This window comes from Physella acuta, unplaced genomic scaffold (assembly GCF_028476545.2).
Source record: "Physella acuta isolate Inbredline_101_S28 unplaced genomic scaffold, ASM2847654v3 ptg000508l, whole genome shotgun sequence".
In the NCBI taxonomy this organism is placed as follows: Eukaryota; Metazoa; Mollusca; class Gastropoda; family Physidae; genus Physella; species Physella acuta.
The window spans coordinates 457,205-476,435 of NW_026732027.1; the positions used below are offsets into that span (position 1 = coordinate 457,205).

At 36.3% G+C, this 19,231-nt stretch overlaps 3 protein-coding genes across 5 annotated transcripts; 2 read left to right on the plus strand and 1 right to left on the minus strand.

Moving 5' to 3' along the window:
- The first annotated feature begins 513 nt into the window (after positions 1 to 513).
- On the plus strand, positions 514 to 2,884 carry LOC131944759 (aerolysin-like). Its single transcript, XM_059305566.1, has 2 exons — positions 514 to 554; positions 1,122 to 2,884. The coding sequence occupies exon 2, from the start codon at positions 1,136 to 1,138 to the stop codon at positions 2,867 to 2,869; it is 1,734 nt and encodes a 577-aa protein (XP_059161549.1). The 5' UTR covers positions 514 to 554; positions 1,122 to 1,135; the 3' UTR covers positions 2,870 to 2,884.
- A 1,337-nt stretch (positions 2,885 to 4,221) lies between these two features.
- On the minus strand, positions 4,222 to 14,969 carry LOC131944774 (high-affinity choline transporter 1). 3 transcript variants are annotated; one of them, XM_059305587.1, is made up of 12 exons: positions 14,809 to 14,969; positions 14,594 to 14,673; positions 12,953 to 13,125; positions 12,092 to 12,199; positions 11,649 to 11,804; positions 11,300 to 11,448; positions 10,821 to 10,967; positions 10,500 to 10,629; positions 9,330 to 9,547; positions 8,342 to 8,457; positions 5,303 to 5,503; positions 4,222 to 5,214 (listed from the first exon to the last, which is right to left on the minus strand). In XM_059305587.1, exons 3-12 carry the CDS (start codon positions 13,116 to 13,118, stop codon positions 5,013 to 5,015), a joined length of 1,593 nt encoding a protein of 530 aa, XP_059161570.1. In that variant the 5' UTR covers positions 13,119 to 13,125; positions 14,594 to 14,673; positions 14,809 to 14,969; the 3' UTR covers positions 4,222 to 5,012. The 3 variants fall into 3 exon arrangements, with proteins under 3 accessions (XP_059161570.1, XP_059161569.1, XP_059161571.1); XM_059305586.1 differs by having other exon boundaries at positions 14,594 to 14,676; XM_059305588.1 differs by lacking the exon at positions 14,594 to 14,673.
- LOC131944776 (peptidyl-prolyl cis-trans isomerase-like) lies at positions 13,533 to 14,317 on the plus strand. The gene has a single exon (XM_059305589.1). The coding sequence runs from the start codon at positions 13,618 to 13,620 to the stop codon at positions 14,107 to 14,109; it is 492 nt and encodes a 163-aa protein (XP_059161572.1). The 5' UTR covers positions 13,533 to 13,617; the 3' UTR covers positions 14,110 to 14,317.
- Positions 14,970 to 19,231: the final 4,262 nt, after the last annotated feature.

Consider the following 19,231-nt stretch of genomic DNA (forward strand, 5'->3'; position numbering starts at 1 on the left):
TATATATATATATATATATATATATATATATATATATATATATATATATATGGATAGTGTGGTCAGCACCATGCCCAGCCGCTTTTGTTTCCCTAACGTAAGTTAGATACCCATCTGATTTGAGCCCAGATTCGAACTCGAGACTCCCGGGTAAGCAGTCCAGCTCTCTACTGCTAGGCCACGCCGTCCCAAAGGTGTTAATTGTACTAGGTTGATAAAATAACCATAAAGTACATCCGTACTCGCATCTGTTCCTGTGTCACAACCACGAAAACAAAATTTGCATGTCAAAAGTCCACTTCTGCCTAATGACGGTACATTTGAATACACTTACTTTTGACAGGGTGTGGTGAAAACAGAATTTACTTTTACACAACAGTCTGTTACTAATTACACCGATTGGGAAAAATGTAAAATATACGTGACTTTCAATTAAAAAGAGATTAAGCTTAAGTTAAATCTATTTTGAAGTGAAAAGTTTTGGTGTATATATGCCTTAGATTAACACGACAGTTCTATCAATAACGATACTTCTCACTACTTGCTGTTTATAGGTAATTTGAAAACATTTTTATATAGTAAAAATATATCACTTTTTTGTTACACACTCTCTGTAAGCTGATAAAGATAATTGACAGTGTTTAATGTAGACAGATAAGTCTTTGAATTAAAAGTGTTTTCATAAGTCAATGTTTTAAATTAAAATGAGATTATCTTTTCGCAAGAGTTGTATAATTCAAATGAGATGATCTTTTCACATGAGGTGTATAATTCAAATGCCATTATCTTTTCATATGAGGTGTATAATTCAAATGAGATTATCTTTTCACTTGAAGTGTATAATTCAAATGAGATGATCTTATCACATGAAGTGTATAACTCAAATGAGATTATATTTTCCCATGAGGTGTATAATTAACTAAGATGGTGAGAGCCGGTGCAAAAAAGCAGAATGTTTGTAGTACAATAAATTATATCTTTCAACATCACTAGTGTTGCGCTGTTTATGAATGCCAAGTTACGTATATCACGATCGGTATGTTTAAATACCAACCATAGTAAATGTGGAGTGTATTTTCTCAACAAGTTAACAATAATTTAAAGTCATTTTCTCCCAACAGTTTCTACATTCAAGATGTATTTGGTTCCATCTCTGTGTCTTTTATCTGTGTTGATTCACGGAGCAAATGCTGGATGCAGTAGATCAGATTGGTGGTCAAGCATGGACAGCGAGGGGCTGTCAAAGTGTAGCGGTGGAACTGATTTTATCGCTGGTTTCGATAGAAGCCCAAGAAAAAGTTGGGACGACGACGGCTTGGGGCTTTTAGAAGAGGCGGAATGCTGCAACAGGAACTGGCCGTGGTCTAACTCTAAAACTCAGACTGTGAATGTGGACTGGTGGAGCACGTTTGATAGAGGCAACACTTGGGCCAATTGTCCGGCCGGTTATTTTCTCAACGGCTTGTACAGGAGTACAAACGGCAATGATTTGTTGTTTAATATAGAAGAAGGGCGATGTTCGAAGCCCGCTGATCATCCATCCTACTACGGACACTGTTATGATCATGACATATCGATTTGTTTCGATAACGAGGGATTGTGTAGGTGTAATGAGGACTACTACGTGACGGGCCTGTACCGTAGTTCCTGTGATAAGCTCTACTGTCTGGAGTTCTTACGTTGCTGCCAGACCGCCCCGGCACAAGAGGAACTCGATGAGCTGTACAACGTCAAAACCCGCGTCATGGACACCACAATGGCGGACATGGCCCTACTGGCTCATTACCTGGGTTACGGCTGGTGCTCGGGTTGTAGAGCACCGTATGTTGGGGAAGATTTTAGAAGGAGCGGCGACACATGGAACGCTGATAAAAGTGGTCGGTGTGAAGGCTACATGAGTGAAAACCGTCTGAACATGTCTTATGGGGACTGGGGGTTTGAGATCAAGGACATCAAATATGGAACTCCGGTAGTTCAAGACTTAACACCGGAAACTATCGACTCTGGAACTATATATAACAATGACCCAACGGATGCGACCAAGTCCATTACAAGATCTGAGACTAGTGTCCGCAGCGTCACCCACACGACAACAAGCTCCTGGAAATACAGCCACGAGTTGAATGTCCAGGTGACCTACTCGCCGCCCTCGGCTACAGGCGGGGTCGGGGGGTCAATCGGATACAAGTTCAACTACGAGACCAGCACAACCACATCCGACGAAACCAAGAACGAGCAGTCGAAAACTTTCTCTGTCAGTACATCCAAAGTATTGAAGCCGTATTCAGCTTCAGAATGGAGCCTTATCCTGTCCAAAACCAGGACCTCAGTAGCCTACACGGCGACCATCATAGCCAAGTTCTCCGCAGAGCTTCAAGGTTTTCTACGCTGGGGAGGCGGAGCTAGCAGCATCGATACCAATTACCATTACCAGTATCGTGGTAGTGAAGATCGTCCAACGTTCAACTACAGATTCGGAGACTCCAGCACTCCTTTCTACACGGCGCTGAAAAGACAAAGCGATACCGATTCCCAGCCTTGGTTGTGGAACGACGTCAAAAACGCCTACCCGAATGCGCAGACTCTCATCAGCGACCTGTGTAATGAGAACAGGTACGTCTTCACCATCACCGGCAGGTTCGATGACGTCATCGGCAAGCACGCCGAGTTCCGCTGGGACGCGGTGCCGTTACGCAAGCGGTCAGCCGAGCGTGACGAGGAGGAACCAGACGAGATCTTCCAGAATTCCACTCACGTCGCCAGGCCGCTGCCCAACGATGTCCCTCCTGTGTTACTTGAACCTCCGAAGGTCAACATCGAGGTCAAGAACCAGGTCAAGGTTGACCAGCCAACGCCCAGTGGATCTTAGATGAGCTATAAATAGATTTAGACAGAATAAACTTTTTAAAATACAAAAACCTCTAGTGTCACGCGTTTTTATTTCATTGTTGTGAAAGTCATGAAATTGTGTCGTAGAGTTTCAGTATCGCATGGTATTTATTGAATGTCTAGTGGTTTGATACACGCCAAATTATTATCGAAGTGACTACTCGGAAGAAGATTTTTCTCCCCAACGTCTCCACTTAGTCGACAAAAGATAGCTCTGCGCAAGCGCAATGACCTATGGCAAGGGTTAGGGCTAGAATGAGGGTTAGGGGTGGGATTAGGGTTAGGGATAGGATTAGGGATAGGGATAGGATTAGGGCTAGGGTTAGGATTAGGGATAGGGTTAGGATTAGGGTTGGTGTTAGGGTTCTGCGGTTGTAAACACACGCATGCTAAGTACCATCGAAAACATTGCCGCGAAGGCAAGTCATAGTTTTTCTCCATTGCGCATGCGTATTGTATGCGTATCTTATTCCGGCTAGCATCGGCCAATTATTATATCATGACTAGTCAAGTGGACTATCAATAATGTATGCTCATTGTTTCTAATTACAACACCAACATGTATATACACCCAGCAGCGTTTAATTACTATATATCTATTTCGTATACATAATTGACGTTCTTAAAACCAACATACAAGTTCGAGCTACTTAAACAGATACGGAAGTAGACACTGAAATAATACGATGAAAACCTAGTCGACTCAATTTATGATTGTGTTTTGAAAGGGTGCGCGGACCTTTGACCACAGGTGCTTTGACCACAGGTGCTTTGACCATAGGTGGTTTGACCACACAAGGGCTTTGACCATAGGTGCTTTGACCACTGTGGTCAAATCCCCTATGGTCAAAGCACCTGTGTGGTCAAAGCACCTAGGACCTTTTAAATGGCGTGAAAAAAAATGTTTAAGCTCATTTTGTTGGCGTAGGCGCCTGGCTTATTTACGGGATACGCTTCGTTAGTAACCATAGCTACTAAGGTCAACATTCGTCATTGTTTCGTTATACTTTTGTCTGTGTCAATGTTTTAAAGACTTATTTTCTAGTGTCAATGTTTTGTTAAACTTTCTTTCTGGTGTCAATGTTTTGTAAGACATTATGTCTGGTGTCAATGTTTCGTATGACTTTTTGTTTTATGTCAATGTTTGCTAATACCGAACACAAGTCTTTTAATTTACTATACGAAGGTAAACACACGTCCACATTGTCTAAAATTCTAAAATAACAATAGTGTACACAGGAAAATCTGTTTCATTTTAATTTGATGACGTAGGGATTGCTGTAAAAAGTAAACTTATAACACATCATTAAAACATTTTCATAAAAAAAAAACTGTCTTTGTCAATATAGGTCTGTAATTACTACTAAAATAAATTACAGATGAATTATGCTTTAAAACAAAAGCAAAAAATGAAAGTTAAAATAATATTAAACACCAAGAAAGCTGGCTAAACAATCGTTTAAATGAAACTGTATTCAAATTATTCACATAATTCAAATAAATATTATTTCACCAGTGCACATGTATTCGTATTTTTCAACATATTTTGAAAAACAAAAACAACAATTAGTTTAGAACACAGTTATTTCGTAACAATACAAAATACTACAAAAACGATTTTATGTTTTATGTTTAAAATTACAGTAAAATAAATAATTATTGTTAATTATAAACATGATATAATGCACACGGATTTACTAAAGATCATTAACAAAAACCCAAGACAGAACAAAATAACGCCGCTCTTGTTTAACCTTATCAGAACCTCAACTTTAAAAAAAAACAACTAAACAGCAATCGTTTCTATCTCACAGAATCTCAAATTTAAACTTAACCAATAAATTCCAATTTCATACTAAAATATCCTCATATTCGAAATGTTTAACCTAAATAGAGCCTCAACCTTGAACAAAATAAACCCTAACAGAGACTCAAGTTAGAATAGAAATGAGCAGCTAATGTTCAACCCTAACAGAGCCTCAAGTTGTGACATAACTGAGTAGCTAATGTTCAACCCTAACAGAGCCTCAAGTTGGAGAAGAACTGAGCAGCTAATGTTCAACCCTAACAGAGCCTCAAGTTGGAGAAGAACTGAGCAGTTAATTATAAACCCTTACGGGGCCTCAAGTGGGAACAGAACCCAGCAGCTCTTGTTTAAACAATTCAGGCTTCTCCATGTCAATCATATCGTGTCTTTTGTGTGATCGTTTCTTGTGGCAGTTGAAGACGTCATACTTCAGGTCCAGTAGACCTCTGGTGAACATCAGGTGGGTCAGACCGGACACGGCCAGCAGGCAGAATGTTCCAAACAGCATGGAGAAGGTTCTAAAACACACATGATATAGTCTTAGTTCCATGGTGTGGTCTATACAATTCTACAGCTAAACATTTTTATATGTAAACTAGATGTTACCTAAAGGGAAATAACTGCGATTCAGTGCTGTAGTCATACAAAGGGAACTTAATCGCCGCTGGAATTTGTAGCACAGCGTCACCAGACAAGATCCGCAGTAGGAATGAGACGAGAAACCCGGCAAAGCTGCCATAGGTGTTGGCCCACGGCACCCACAGGACACACATTAGTTGTGGGAATAGCACCACGTACATCAGGTCACTGAAATATAGACACCTAGGTTAAAATACACACACCAGTTGTGGGAATAGGACCACGTACATCAGGTAACTGAAAAATAGACATCTAGGTTAAAATACACACACCAGTTGTGGGAATAGCGAGAATAGCACCACATACATCAGGTCACTGAAATATAGACATCTAGGTTAAAATACACACACCTGTTGTGGGAATAGGACTAGGTACATCAGGTCACTGAAATATAGACATCTAGGTTAAAATACACACACCAGTTGTGGGAATAGCACCACGTACATAAGTTCACTGAAATATAGACATCTAGGTTAAAATACACACACCAGTTGTGGGAATAGGACTAGGTACATCAGGTCACTGAAATATAGACATCTTGGTTAAAATACACACACCAGTTGTGGGAATAGCACCACGTACATCAGGTCACTGAAATATAGACATCTAGGTTTAAAATACACACACCAGTTGTGGGAATAGCACCTTATACATCAGGTCACTGAAATATAGACATCTAGGTTAAAATACACACACCAGTTGTGGGAATAGCACCACCTACATCAGGTCACTGAAGTATAGACAGCTAGGTTAAAATACACACATCAGTTGTGGGAATAGCACTACGTACATTAGGTCACTGAAATATAGACAGCTAGGTTAAAATACACACATCAGCTGTGGGAATAACACTACGTACACTAGGTCACTGTAATATAGACATCTAGGTTAAAATACACACACCAGTTGTGGGAATAGCGAGAATAGCACCACATACATCAGGTCACTGAAATATAGACATCTAGGTTAAAATACACACACCAGTTGTGGGAATAGCGAGAATAGCACCACATACATCAGGTCACTGAAATATAGACATCTAGGTTAAAATACACACACCAGTTGTGGGAATAGCACCTTATACATCAGGTCACTGAAATATAGACATCTAGGTTAAAATACAAACACTAGTTGTGGGATTAGGACTAGGTACATCAATGCATCACATTCTCGTTCAAATACACGCACAAAATGCTTTAAAATCACATGGGACTTAAAAGGAATTAAAGGGGGCAATATCACCCAATTAAGGGAGATAAACCTAATAATTCGTCTAAATAAAAAGACTATCAGACATACACAATAAAATATCACGGCAGTCAATGTGACTCTTCAGTTATAATAAGATCAATAATTTGTGATGTATAAATAAAGCAAAAAGATTTTCATAAATTTAAAAGTCATATTTTATAAATTTGTTACATTATTATAAAACAATATTTTTATAAACAATATTTTTAAACTTCAAAAAACGTATTTCAATGTTAGACAATATATACTTTAAGGTTTTCGGATCTTTAAACTCCAATTTTATAATTCTCATTAAGCTTTGGAATAAAAAAAAACAAACAAAAAAATGTTTGATGACTGTATAGATATAGATGTTTGAAAGGGAATAATGTTTGCTTTGATGTGTCTCATTGTAATAACATAACTTTTCCGATTGCTTAAAATTTGTATAGTTTTAATTCTCGGTAATCCCAATTTTTTTTTTCAGCTCTACTTAAAAACCCAAATTCCCCTCCTCCCCCTTCGTCCCCTCAGCCCACCACGCACGCCGAGAAAAAAAAAAATCCCTTGAATCATCATTTAATAACACATTTGCATTTTCAGTTTCAGGTTGGTTTTTAATTTCAATTTGTATTTATATTTAGACGTTTTGTATTAGCTCTATGTATAAGTAAACCATCTTAAATGAATGAAAGTAGGCTACAAGTAAGAAAGAAATATTACTATTGTAAATCTGTATCAGTCCTCACAAGCCGATGATGAAAACTGTAATACTAAAGCGAACACACAACTGACGCTATAAATTACGTGTCTGAGGCAAAAAAAAAAAAAATAAAAAAAAATTAAGCTTTGGAATCGGTCTATTTCCTTAACAAATAATTAGTTCTATTTTAATTTTCCCGGTTTATTTTAGAGTATTGGAAGAATCCAGTAAAAAGATCCATCTGATGGCGACACTTTAATGATAGTGGTGTATTTGTGAGTGTTCAAACAGTTCATCGTGTAGTTGGTAGCTAGCATCACATTACCACCAACTGAACAAACTGTCTTGTATAGTAATCTTTGTTTTTAATTACAAATTGGACTCTTTATAATCTTAAACATACGCTTATAAAATGAACCATAATTTCATTTAACACTTTATTTCTTTGAGCTCTTTAATGGGCGACAAAATGCATTGGTACGGGAAAACAAATTTCAACTAAGAAAAAAAAATTGAATTAAAAAAATATAATGTTGGTAATTAGTTTTGTCTGAATTTAAAGAAAATAAATTCTAAAGTTTTAATGAATACGATAATGCATTTCTGGTCATTTCAGTTTAGGATAATTATGTTAGCTAGCCTTTTACTTCATTTCAGAATAATCAGACTGTATTTATTGGGGAAACTGTAAATATCTAATGAAACTTTTTTCCCGTCAAATTATTTATTAAAAATTTGTCCATGATAAACAGGTCCTCATTTACATGATGTTATATAACTGTTTTATTACAATCACTACTGTAAAACACATTTATGTGCGCAGGTTTAATTGTAGTTTCAACGATTTTTTTCGACAATTTATCATCAATTTAGCTGCCACCTTAAACAAAAATTGTTACACATTAAAATATGTTATACGTACAATGTGTTTTTTTTTTCAATATTAACGTAATTGAAAATTTCTAAAAAAAATAGAAATAAAAACAGCTGAAATAATTTAAAACACAATGTAGCGACAGTTTATTAGAGGTAAATGTATGAAGACTATGACACACATTCTTATCGTTGCCTACCTGCATAGCACAAACAGCCCGTAGATCGTGGTAGAGAAAATGGCAATCAACGTCCCCAACACTCCAAAGATGACGACACAAACACGAAGTACCCACAGCAGTTCTTTATCTGTCGCCTGTGTAAGATGTGAAATGTAATAGTAGATTGTTTTAACGTTATGGTAATTCTTTATCTGTCATATGTGTAAGGTATATGTGAAATTGTATAATAGATTGTTTTAACGTTATGGTAGTTCTCGATCTGTCGCCTTAGTGGATAATTAACTAAAATAAAGTAGATTCTAGTAGCATCCAATGGAATCATGTACTAATCTATCGACCGAATCTATTGATGTGGGGTAGAGGTTAGTAAAGACTGTGGCTTTATGTACATAATAATATATTTAAATTTGGTCAGTATGTTTCTGAATCTCATAATTTTTTTCTCTTTATCTTTCTCACTCTGCAATTTAATTATGTTGTGACATTTTTAAAATCGAGAATATTTAATTTTTTTAGATTTTATTTCGAGTTTTAGAAAACTGTTTTAATAAATTGCAATAAGAAATGATTAAAATACTCTATTTTGACAGAGTTCTGACAAGATTTTGGAAAAATATCCATTTTTTAAGAAAACTTCAAATGCAATTTTGAGGGGTGTTGAAGGCTGAGGTGTGACGTCATTTTAGGGGAGGGGGGGGGGGGTCTGGCTTTTTGTGACGATGTGTGACGGAGGGGAGGGGGTTGGTAAAAATCGTCAAAAAGCGTGACGTCATTTACGAATGACCCTTTAAGGGAGGGGGGGGGGGAGGAAATGAAAAATGTGTCTTAATTGCCTTCAAATAAAAAACTAATAAAATCATTGAAAATGCAAATTTATTAAAAATACAAATTAACATATATATATATATATACATTTGCACCTTTGTAGATGATTCTGTTATCAAATAGCGAGCTTAGTATCCCAGTGAAAGTTAATTTGTATTTCTGGTACATACACACGGCTAACCTTTGTTCGGATAATTTCCTGGTAAATGTTTTTAGTGAACACCGTCGCCGCAGACAGGAAACACGAGTCGGCCGATGACATCACGGCCGCACAGATGGCGCTCATTCCGATAATTGAAACCGGAAGTGGCACCAAGTAGTTCAATGCCATGGGCAGGATGTAACTTTTCCTGTCGTCTGGTATTGGTATCGGTCCGTCGTATGAAGTTAGGTTCCAGTCTGGAAGGGTCAGGGAACAGACATTTAGTGCTGAGGGTAAAACAAAACTCGCAGGGTTTCCGTGTTAGTCGGTCGGCTCTATTATTACTGAATACTGGACCATAGTTTTCTGTTGTACATATAAATACTTTGATAACAGAATTAGACCTCTAAAAATGGAAATTACACAACATAATAACGTTTTACAAACAATAAAATTACGTTGACGGTTCATATTGACCTATATTTTGAATAATTAATCTCTGTCACTTTTGTAAATCTTTAAAGAAAACAATAGTAAGTTTATCGAGAAATGCGCTTTTTTATCTGAACAAAAACGATCGTATTATTGAGACAATTTTCTTAGTTTGCTATTTTACTTTCTCGTATACGAAGTATAGAGTAAGATAAGGGAAGTATTTACGAAGTTCTTATCTGTAGAATCTACTATTTCGGGCGCCACATTTCTTGTATATTATGATCACACTCTCTCAATCTGAATTAATCTCGATCTTTCCATTTTTCTTTCTATCTTTAAAACCAAAAATGCTATTATATCTATGTATCACTCAGTGAAGAGATCAATGACAGAAAGAGAGATAACCATTCGCATGGGGTGTTTAAAACTCTCTCTCTCTCTCTCCATCTCTCTCTCTCTCCATCTCTCTCTCTCTCCATCACTCTCTCTCTCTCCATCTCTCTCTCTCTTTCTCCATCTCTCTCTCTCTCTCTCCTTCTCTCTCTCTCTCTCTCTCTCTCCATCTCTCTCTCTCTCTCTCTCCCCATCTCTCTCTCTCTCTCTTTTTTTTTTCTCTCTCTCTCTTTGGTAGGTTTATTTCATCCATTGCTGTCCACACCACTCATATATTATTCAGTTTTTATTTTACTTAGAACCTGTCTAAAATTGAAGCGGTTCGCGAAAGCTGATTGATCCATTTTGTACAGGTAAAGAGTTTAGAAATATTGATCTTACCTGCCGCAGCCCCTGCATATCCCATCATTGCAGGTGGAACTGCCATTAATAGACTGAGCACCGAGGCACCGAGAGCCGAGTAGGTGGCAACTTTGGTGTCTTTACATGCTAGAACTCTCTGGTAGAAGGCCTGTTGAGTGTACAGTTTGCTTTAACGTAGGGGTAAAGTGTTATAGGGAAAACAGGTCGGGCGTAAATTTTTTAACACATACCAGTCATTTTCTGCCACCTACCTGCCATGTACTGACACCTACCTGCCATCTACTGACACCTACCTGCCATCTACTGACAACTACCTGCCATCCATCTACTGACACTTACCTGCCATGTGGTCCCACCAAAGATCAGCAATAAAAACGTATCCATATAGGCCATCTCTGTCCCCGCCCCCACCTCCCCCAGCCAGGTAGACGTTATATTCTCCAGGTGAACAAACTCACTCGTCATGGCGAAGGGGCAGGCGACCACCTAAAAAATATGGATATATATATAGCTAGATGACCTATGTTAACACCCCTACAGTATTGAATGTATATTAGAGTTAAAACAATTTAGACCTCTTTGTTAAACTTTAACTAAGCTGACTTTTATTTTGTGCTGTGGTTCAAAAGTTGTGACAAACACCTTTTGAACAACGTTACTTACCAGTTCTACGGTGATAATCAAAACTTGAATAACATCATGACGATAAGCACCATCAATATAGCGTCACTTACCAGATGAATGACGATAAACAGCATTTGTATGACGTCACTTACCATACCTACAACAATAAGCACCATTTGTATGACGTCACTTACCAGACCTATGACGATGAGCACCATCTGTATGACGTCAGTGTAGGCCACAGCGTACAGACCACCAAGGAACGTGTAGACTATAGCGATCAACGAGGACACGATGATTGAGATTGTGGGATCGATATCCACAATAATCGATATTGTACCACCTGAAAGGTAACATTAAATTAAATGAATTAATTAAATTTCTTGCGACATAATTTCTGCGCTTAATTCAAATAATTTTAGTTACTAACAGAAATCATCGATATTTTATAATTCAACCTTTACTAATACAACCAACTTTAAACGCTAAGACAAAGACGATATTATGGTATTATGGTCAAACACTAGTCGTGCCAAACTTTACCTAAAGCCGCCAAGACAGCCGCCGACCAAAACAGATCCCCAAACATGTGAGGTATGATCAACAGCGCCCCCATCTTCCTGCCGTATTTCAACTGGAACGGGTCAAACATTGTGACGTATTTCTGTCGCCTCATTTTCGGTGCTAGAATCACCCCACCTGTGTAGTTTTTTTCAGGTAAAAAATTAAGTGGTGTAGTAGTCTATATGTTATGTTCAAATGTCTATAAAAAAATCTCTGGATCAAGCAGTATAATATTTAAGATAATTTTCTAAATGTCGAAATAATAATATCAATATCTGTCCAATCATAGACACTGATTTTAACATATTTAAAAATTTAACACTTGAGAAGTTTCTCGTTTGTTTTAATACAAATTCTTAGAAAATTTACTTTATGTAAATAATATGTAGACACAGAAAATAGCAAACGAAAATTGTACCTACTTAAAACAAAGCCAAGACAATAACCCACTGGGGCCTGAGTCTGTAATAGCCCATAAAAGGCTGTGTATTCGGCTGTTCCATTGATGTAGCCTCCACATACGTTAGTTGCTGTAATATAAAGAGCATTCATCAAATATACCAGTGAGGACACAGGGCTACCGAAATTAAAAAAAAACAAGTGTTTTATAATAATAATAATATGATAATAATAATGACCAGCTAAAAATCACTTTTAATTGTGACAATAGTAGACATTGTCCTGTAGTTACATTGGCTTTTGTCAAAAAAATTAAATGATTTTTTAAAATACTAGACGACCTAGTTATCCTTTGCTAAACGGCCTGTCCGGTGCACCACGCTATAAAACACTCAGTTTTTTTTTTGCAACAATTATGTCCATGTTTTATCTTGTGCCACAAAACTCATTCCAACAGACATGAAATTTTTTTAGGACGCCTGATGTGACATTTTTTGGGATGATAGATACGAAACGTATCCATTTCTATACATTCATCCACAATTCTTTATTCGATACATATTGCAGGTTTTTCTCATCCTGATTATTTGGAAACATGTTTAAATGTAATAATAATCAAACTTGAAGGCCCGATTAGTTTTGGTACTATATACATGACTTTTTAATTACATAATTTTTACAAAATAATAACAATTGGACCATGTCTTAATTTTTGAGTATTAGTTAAATAATGAAGTAAATTTTGCACTGTAATATATACGACTTAATCAGTTGATGATGTGGAATATTATAAAATTAGTTGATTCCTGTATTGGTGTTTGTGTGTGTATTTAAGTGTGTATACGGTTTCTAATCCCGCCACAAGCAGATACATAACCTCTGACCTGTCATGGTGAAGAACGACAACCAGAGCCCCATGCTACGATTGGCTATCATCACTTCCTCCGTGTCCTTGGCTTTGTTTGTCTTCCTGGCAGCGATGATGCCGATGATGAGGATGAGGATGTAGAGGATGATGACAGCAACCAGACACGGGATGTTGACGGACATGGCTGGACTTGATGCGTGAGGAAATAAATATAAACATAAACAATGACCCAAGGGACACAATTCTAGTAGGAAGTAACAATGTATTTAAGGAGATAATCAAGAAGAAAGAAGACAAACTAAGGGAAACAATCCAGCAGAAAGAACAAAAATAACCAAATGGACAATCTCTAGCATTAAGATGAATACTAGGATGACTACCCAATGTTTTAGTTGTAAGGTAAGTAATAGATGGACAACATATGATAGGTAACAGTCATTAATTAAACGCATGAGAATATCCATGATAAATCTGAATCTATATACCCATTATAAATTTGAATGAAAAACTTTCGTAAAGTTCGTCAAGATGTCCTAATATTTTATTATCTCTTAGGGGTTGTTGTTGATAACATAAAGTAAGCAGTATAGTCCTGCTGTAACTGGCTTCTTACGACGAACCGTAGTAGATCGACATTGTCCCAAAAGCTTCTTCCGTGGCCTAGCTGACCAAGCATCAGAAATGACCCAATGTTTTTTTGATATCTCTATCGGTAATCAACCAGCTGGCAGAATTGTGTTTCAGCTGTATGATAAAGAAGTACCCAAGACTGCTGCAAATTTCAAAGCACTGTGCACTGGCGAAAAAGGTTTTGGATACAAAGATTCCAAATTCCACAGAATCATCCCTGGTTTTATGTGTCAAGGTGGAGATTTTACCAGGGGTGATGGAACCGGAGGGAAAAGTATCTATGGTGAAAAGTTTGCTGATGAGAACTTCAGCAAAAAGCATGTAAAAGAGGGTTTGCTGTCAATGGCAAATGCAGGACCTAATACAAATGGATCTCAGTTTTTTATCACAACAGCAAAGACCACCTGGCTGGATGGCAAACATGTTGTGTTTGGTGATGTTGTGTCTGGGTACCAGGATGTGGTGAAAAAGATGGAGTCTGCTGGAGGACAGTCTGGCAAGCCATCAAAAGAAGTTAAAATCACCAACTGTGGAGTGCTGTAAACTATTACTACACTATTCTCGTGTTTTTTGCTGAATTTGATATCTTTGATCACCAATTCTAATATGGTTTATAATCACTACATTGACCAAAGAGCTTCTCTTGTCTAAGATAGTAAGTGCATGCTAGGGTGTATGTGCTGATTACCATGTTGTAATGTTGCTACATTTTTTCTGGATGTTTATTAAAAATGTTTTTATCTATTGTAAAAAAAAAAAAAAAAAAAAAAAAAAAAAAAGAAAAAAAAAGCAGTATAGGCCTATATGTTAGTGTTCAATTTATCTGTAAAATGTGCCTCAATGTAACATTCTTAATGCCATTTGTACACGGTCATTATAGAAGTCATTTATAGATACTATTATAGCATTCCTTTGAATTTCTAATATATATATATATATATATATATATATATATATATATATATATATATATATATATATATATATATATATATGTATAAAATTAAAAAAACTAAACCGACTCTACCTTTAAGTTTCTGTTTTTTCTTATCTCACCAACGAACTAGTTATTTATAAGCTACCATATTCGGTTCTCGTGTACTAAACCTGCTAGCAAGAAATAAAAAAAAAATCACGTTACCTACACATTTAGAAGGATTTTAATAATCGTGTTCAAACATAAATATTTAAAAAATTAAATAACACATTTTACTAGCTCTTCTAACTATGAATGTAACTTACTTTCAGTGCTATTGACATCCAGTGTGAGTATCAGTTATGTCCCCCTGACCTGATTACCTCTTTAAACTCAATGTGCCGAATGTCAGAAAAGTTATTTTGTGTATACAGCAACCACAGTCGAAAACAACGTCGACTTTAATGTTTTTACTGCCCTACAACAGTTTATCTGTGTGTTTGTTGAATGTAGGCCACAGAATATGTTGCGTACTTGCTAGAGCACGTAATATTTTATCTTTCGTAATACACGTCTATAAAAGTGTCTTGAACAAAACATAACAAAATGATTGATAGTAGGTTTATACAACTCTAAAGTTAGCATGCTCTAATTTATACAGAAACATGGTGTCAGTTTTCTAGTTTTTAATGTGGATTGATCGTATTTATTCATTTAGGTATCAGTTTTTCTCCGGGGGTGCACTTGAAATTTCCGGGGGTGGCGGACTTAAATTTCCGGGGGGAAACACTGTTAGGTATGCATTAACTGTAAAGTTTCACTGTTCTGTTTTTCTTTCTGTATGTCTGTCCTGAACGCTCTAGACTTTCTATATAAATGCTATTAAGTTCGATGTGGCGGTAAACGGCCTTCATCACCCCCCTCCCCCGCCCCCACCCGTAGAGATGTGTGAATGCGACTTTTGTCAAGTTTGAGCTTAGGTGCAAGGTTTAGGGGTATGACTACGACTATATTTAGTATCAATGTGTAGTAACTACGTGTAGATCAAGGTTACCAGATTATTGATTGTTGAATAAAAAAATAGAATTTAGAATCGAATGCCGAAAACGATACACAATAATAATGACATCTTTGATAACAGAGACACAAATTAAACGCCTAATTTTAGAGGAGAATATTGATAAACAAAACAAATACTCGAAAGGTAATATATATCCTATATTACCCCAAGGCCTCAAGATAAAAAAAATTATATGGGCACTGAATCAATGAATGATTATAGATTTTTTTCTAAAAATCAGTACTTTTAAAAGTATCTATTTAAAAAAAAAAGTCCCATAAATGGGGCGCTAACAACGAACGGCCCCATGTAAATTTAGCGCAAAAAATTCCATTATTACGAAATATGGTTAACGTGAAAATTAAGCTGTATACTGAGTTAGTATTGTTAGAGCAATCGATACGACAGCGAAAAATACAAATATTGTTCGCATTGCGAAATTTAATTTTTTTCCGCAGAAACCCTTCTCGGAGTATTCTCAACAACTTGAAATAGTTTAAGGGGGGAGGCTCCGGTAAAAAAGAAACTTTTTAAAAACTCGTTAGTTATTTACAGCTTTATTAAAATACATCCGCATATGCATTTCCACTAAAAAAAATGGCGGAAAATATTGGTAACTATGACAACGGCGGCCATCTTGAAAAATTACCCCCCTCGTAGGTTTTTCACCATTCATAAAAAATTATATTTTATGCCCAATAAACAATCAATTCATAATCTTCCTCCATATTTTGGGGTACTCAGCTAAAAATTTTAGGTGCATATCTTCAAAATAATTTATTATGAATTTTCAAAATGTGTGTCTGTTCAAAACAATTAATTTTGGGGCATTAAAAGTAGTGTTTTTAATGGAACCACAATTGGTCATAGTTACCAAGATTTTTCCACCAATTTTTTTTAGTGTAAATGCATAGAGTTGTAAAGAAATAACTGTTTTCTAACGAGTATTAAAAAAGGTTTTTTTTACCGGAGCCTACCCTCTTAATGGCGATCGGATGAAAGGTGTAGTAATGCATAAAAGACACACACACACACAATTTCATTTATATATACATTTATATAAACGGCCAAAGATAAGATAGCCAAACAGATAGACATACAGATAGACAGACAGGCAACAGGCAGGCAGGTATATTGTAACGTAGTACAGACTGACAGGCGGAAGGCAGTCAGGTTGATAATTTTCTTTAAACATGCTTACACAGATGTTTATCTAAATTAACATCAGAGCATAAACTGATGTAGTTCCATAGTATTATCATTAACATGTCGTTGATACCATCATAGAAACATACAGACATGTTAAAAAACATAAAGACAGACAAACACACATAAACTCACAGACACACAGATAAACCGACACACAAACAAATCAGACACACAAGCAAGACAGTAGGCAGGTAGGTTTTCTTCATATTTTCTGCACAGCTGTTTATCAAAATGCACATTAGAGCTTAAAGTGGTGTGTTTAGTACATTTATTTGACTTTGTATTTGTATTAACCTGTCATTAATATCATTATCCTTTATTTTTGGAAGCTTTTATTTAACTTGCTTCCTCTGTCTGTCTGTCGTCAGTCTGTCTGTCTGTCTGTCTTAATCCTAAATCGAAACGGGAGAGCGAAATTTCTGGCTCTTCGGATGACTGATTATTTTTTTAAAATTAATTAATTAAAATTTTCTGAAATTAATAAGTAGTCTATCCTACTATTCCGCACTGTTATACGCGTGGTATCAAGTTTATTTGGTGCGCTATTGTTTTTAGTCATGTGTTTGTGCAATAGTCAAATAATATCAACTATCACTTACAGACAGTGAAGTGAAATTCCTAAAGAAACTGTGAACAAAAACCACCACTGAAAATCTGCTTAAAGATAAAACCTTTTTACATTGACAAATCAAGCGGAACCTTTCTCGAATAATCTTATATAACACTCGGAATATAGACATGCAAACAATGCGTGTATAATCGTGCGGAACATTGATATTTTATAAATTCATTGGCGTGCTTTTTCTGGTCGCCGGAAATTACTCAAAATTTGACAGATAACAAAAAAGAAGATCTTTTCCGTATGTGTGCAATTTTATTTATCTATCGGAAACAGTACTTAAGTTATAGTTTTTGAAAAAATTGAAAGTAGAATTATTACCACTTCCAGTTACCGGAAATCGCTAAAACATGTATACTTTAGCAGTTTTCTTGTAATGGTTGTCGGTTATACATACGACACAGTTTCCCGTTGGAAAAGGTCCGTCCGTAGCACCATACCCTTCCCATACCATATCCAACAACACCGTCTCGCCGATTACACACACGCCATCTACAGCATAAATGTTACTCTCCAACTACCATTGAGGCACAACCAGTTCATCCAACTCTAACCACCTCAACAACCTCTAAACTATCCACCTCAACAACCTCTAAACTAACCACTTTAATAACCTTTAAACTAACCACCTCAATAACCTCTAAACTAACCACCTCAACAACCTCTAAACTAACCACATCAAAACATCCTCTAAACTAACCACTTTAATAACCTTTAAACTAACCACCTCAATAACCTCTAAACTAACCACATCAAAACATCCTCTAAACTAACCACTTTAATAACCTTTAAACTAACCTCCTCAATAACCTCTAAACTAACCACCTCAACAACCTCTAAAACCACAGAAACACAATCGCAACAATTAAAAAAAATTAAATACCTTGTGCACCCCTCCACTACAATTTCTCCCCCACCAAAACTTACCCCTCCCTTATTCAAGAAAACCCTACCTTTATGACCCCGCCACCATTAAAATGCCCCCACATTCAAACAACATAACGAGTCACATCCAAACTCCTGTATTTTCTGTCAACAATGTTCCATTCTTGTTGTATATTTAACTCAGTTTTATCATATAGTAAAATATTTTTTATCAATAATAAACTATTTTAAGATGATAGTTTTTCAACCACCCTTTACGACATGTTGTGACGCACTTACTCTCACACGTCGAATGTTTGATGTCTAAACTCTAGATAAATATGAACTGAATACAACTCTATTGGAATAGTTTTAAAACAGCGTCTTCATAAATATTAATAAGAAATATGTCTTGTGTAATCTCACTCGAGAAGAAAGGATGAATGAATGTTGGATACTATTCTACTCATGTTGTCTGGGTTTCTTTGAGATATTTTTCTTCTGGGATTGGGGTGGGGGCTGTCGTGAAATCTCCTGTGGACAGCCACTTTAACTTTTTTTTGTGTGAGGAGGGATGCACAATGGTGAAATGGTAAATATCACTTATGTTAATCGACTATCTTTTATAAACAAACTTTCAAAATGACGGGCGAAGGTAATATTCTTAAATATTTAAACTAGGTTTGTTTAAACGTTAACTCTATCTAGTATGGTAATTATTGTGTCGATAAAAACTACAAGGCTAACCTCAGCGGTACCACCAATGTAACCCCCCCCCCCCCCATAAGCCAACAGTTTGTTTCGAGATGCTGAAGCTGAAATTCTTGTAGTACACTTGTCACGTGAACTTGACAATAAACTTTCAGCCCGTGTCTGTTGGATCGTATAGTCAGTCTTTAACTTCTAATTAAAACGTTATGACAAATACAATAGAAGTGGGACACATTTTTTTTTTTTATTTTTTATTTGAGAAAACTGAGCCAAACTTCTAGAGATA

Coding starts and splice junctions, on each gene's coding strand:
- LOC131944759 (XM_059305566.1), top strand. CDS start 1,136: ATGTATTTGGTTCCATCTCTGTGTCTTTTATCTGTGTTGATTCACGGA.
- LOC131944774 (XM_059305588.1), bottom strand. CDS start 13,118: ATGTCCGTCAACATCCCGTGTCTGGTTGCTGTCATCATCCTCTACATC. Junction 10,968..11,299: donor TGCTCATCGTCATAGGTCTG/GTAAGTGACGTC, acceptor CATATTTTTTAG/GTGGTCGCCTGCCCCTTCGC. Junction 10,630..10,820: donor TTGGTGGGACCACATGGCAG/GTAAGTGTCAGT, acceptor TACACTCAACAG/GCCTTCTACCAGAGAGTTCT.
- LOC131944776 (XM_059305589.1), top strand. CDS start 13,618: ATGACCCAATGTTTTTTTGATATCTCTATCGGTAATCAACCAGCTGGC.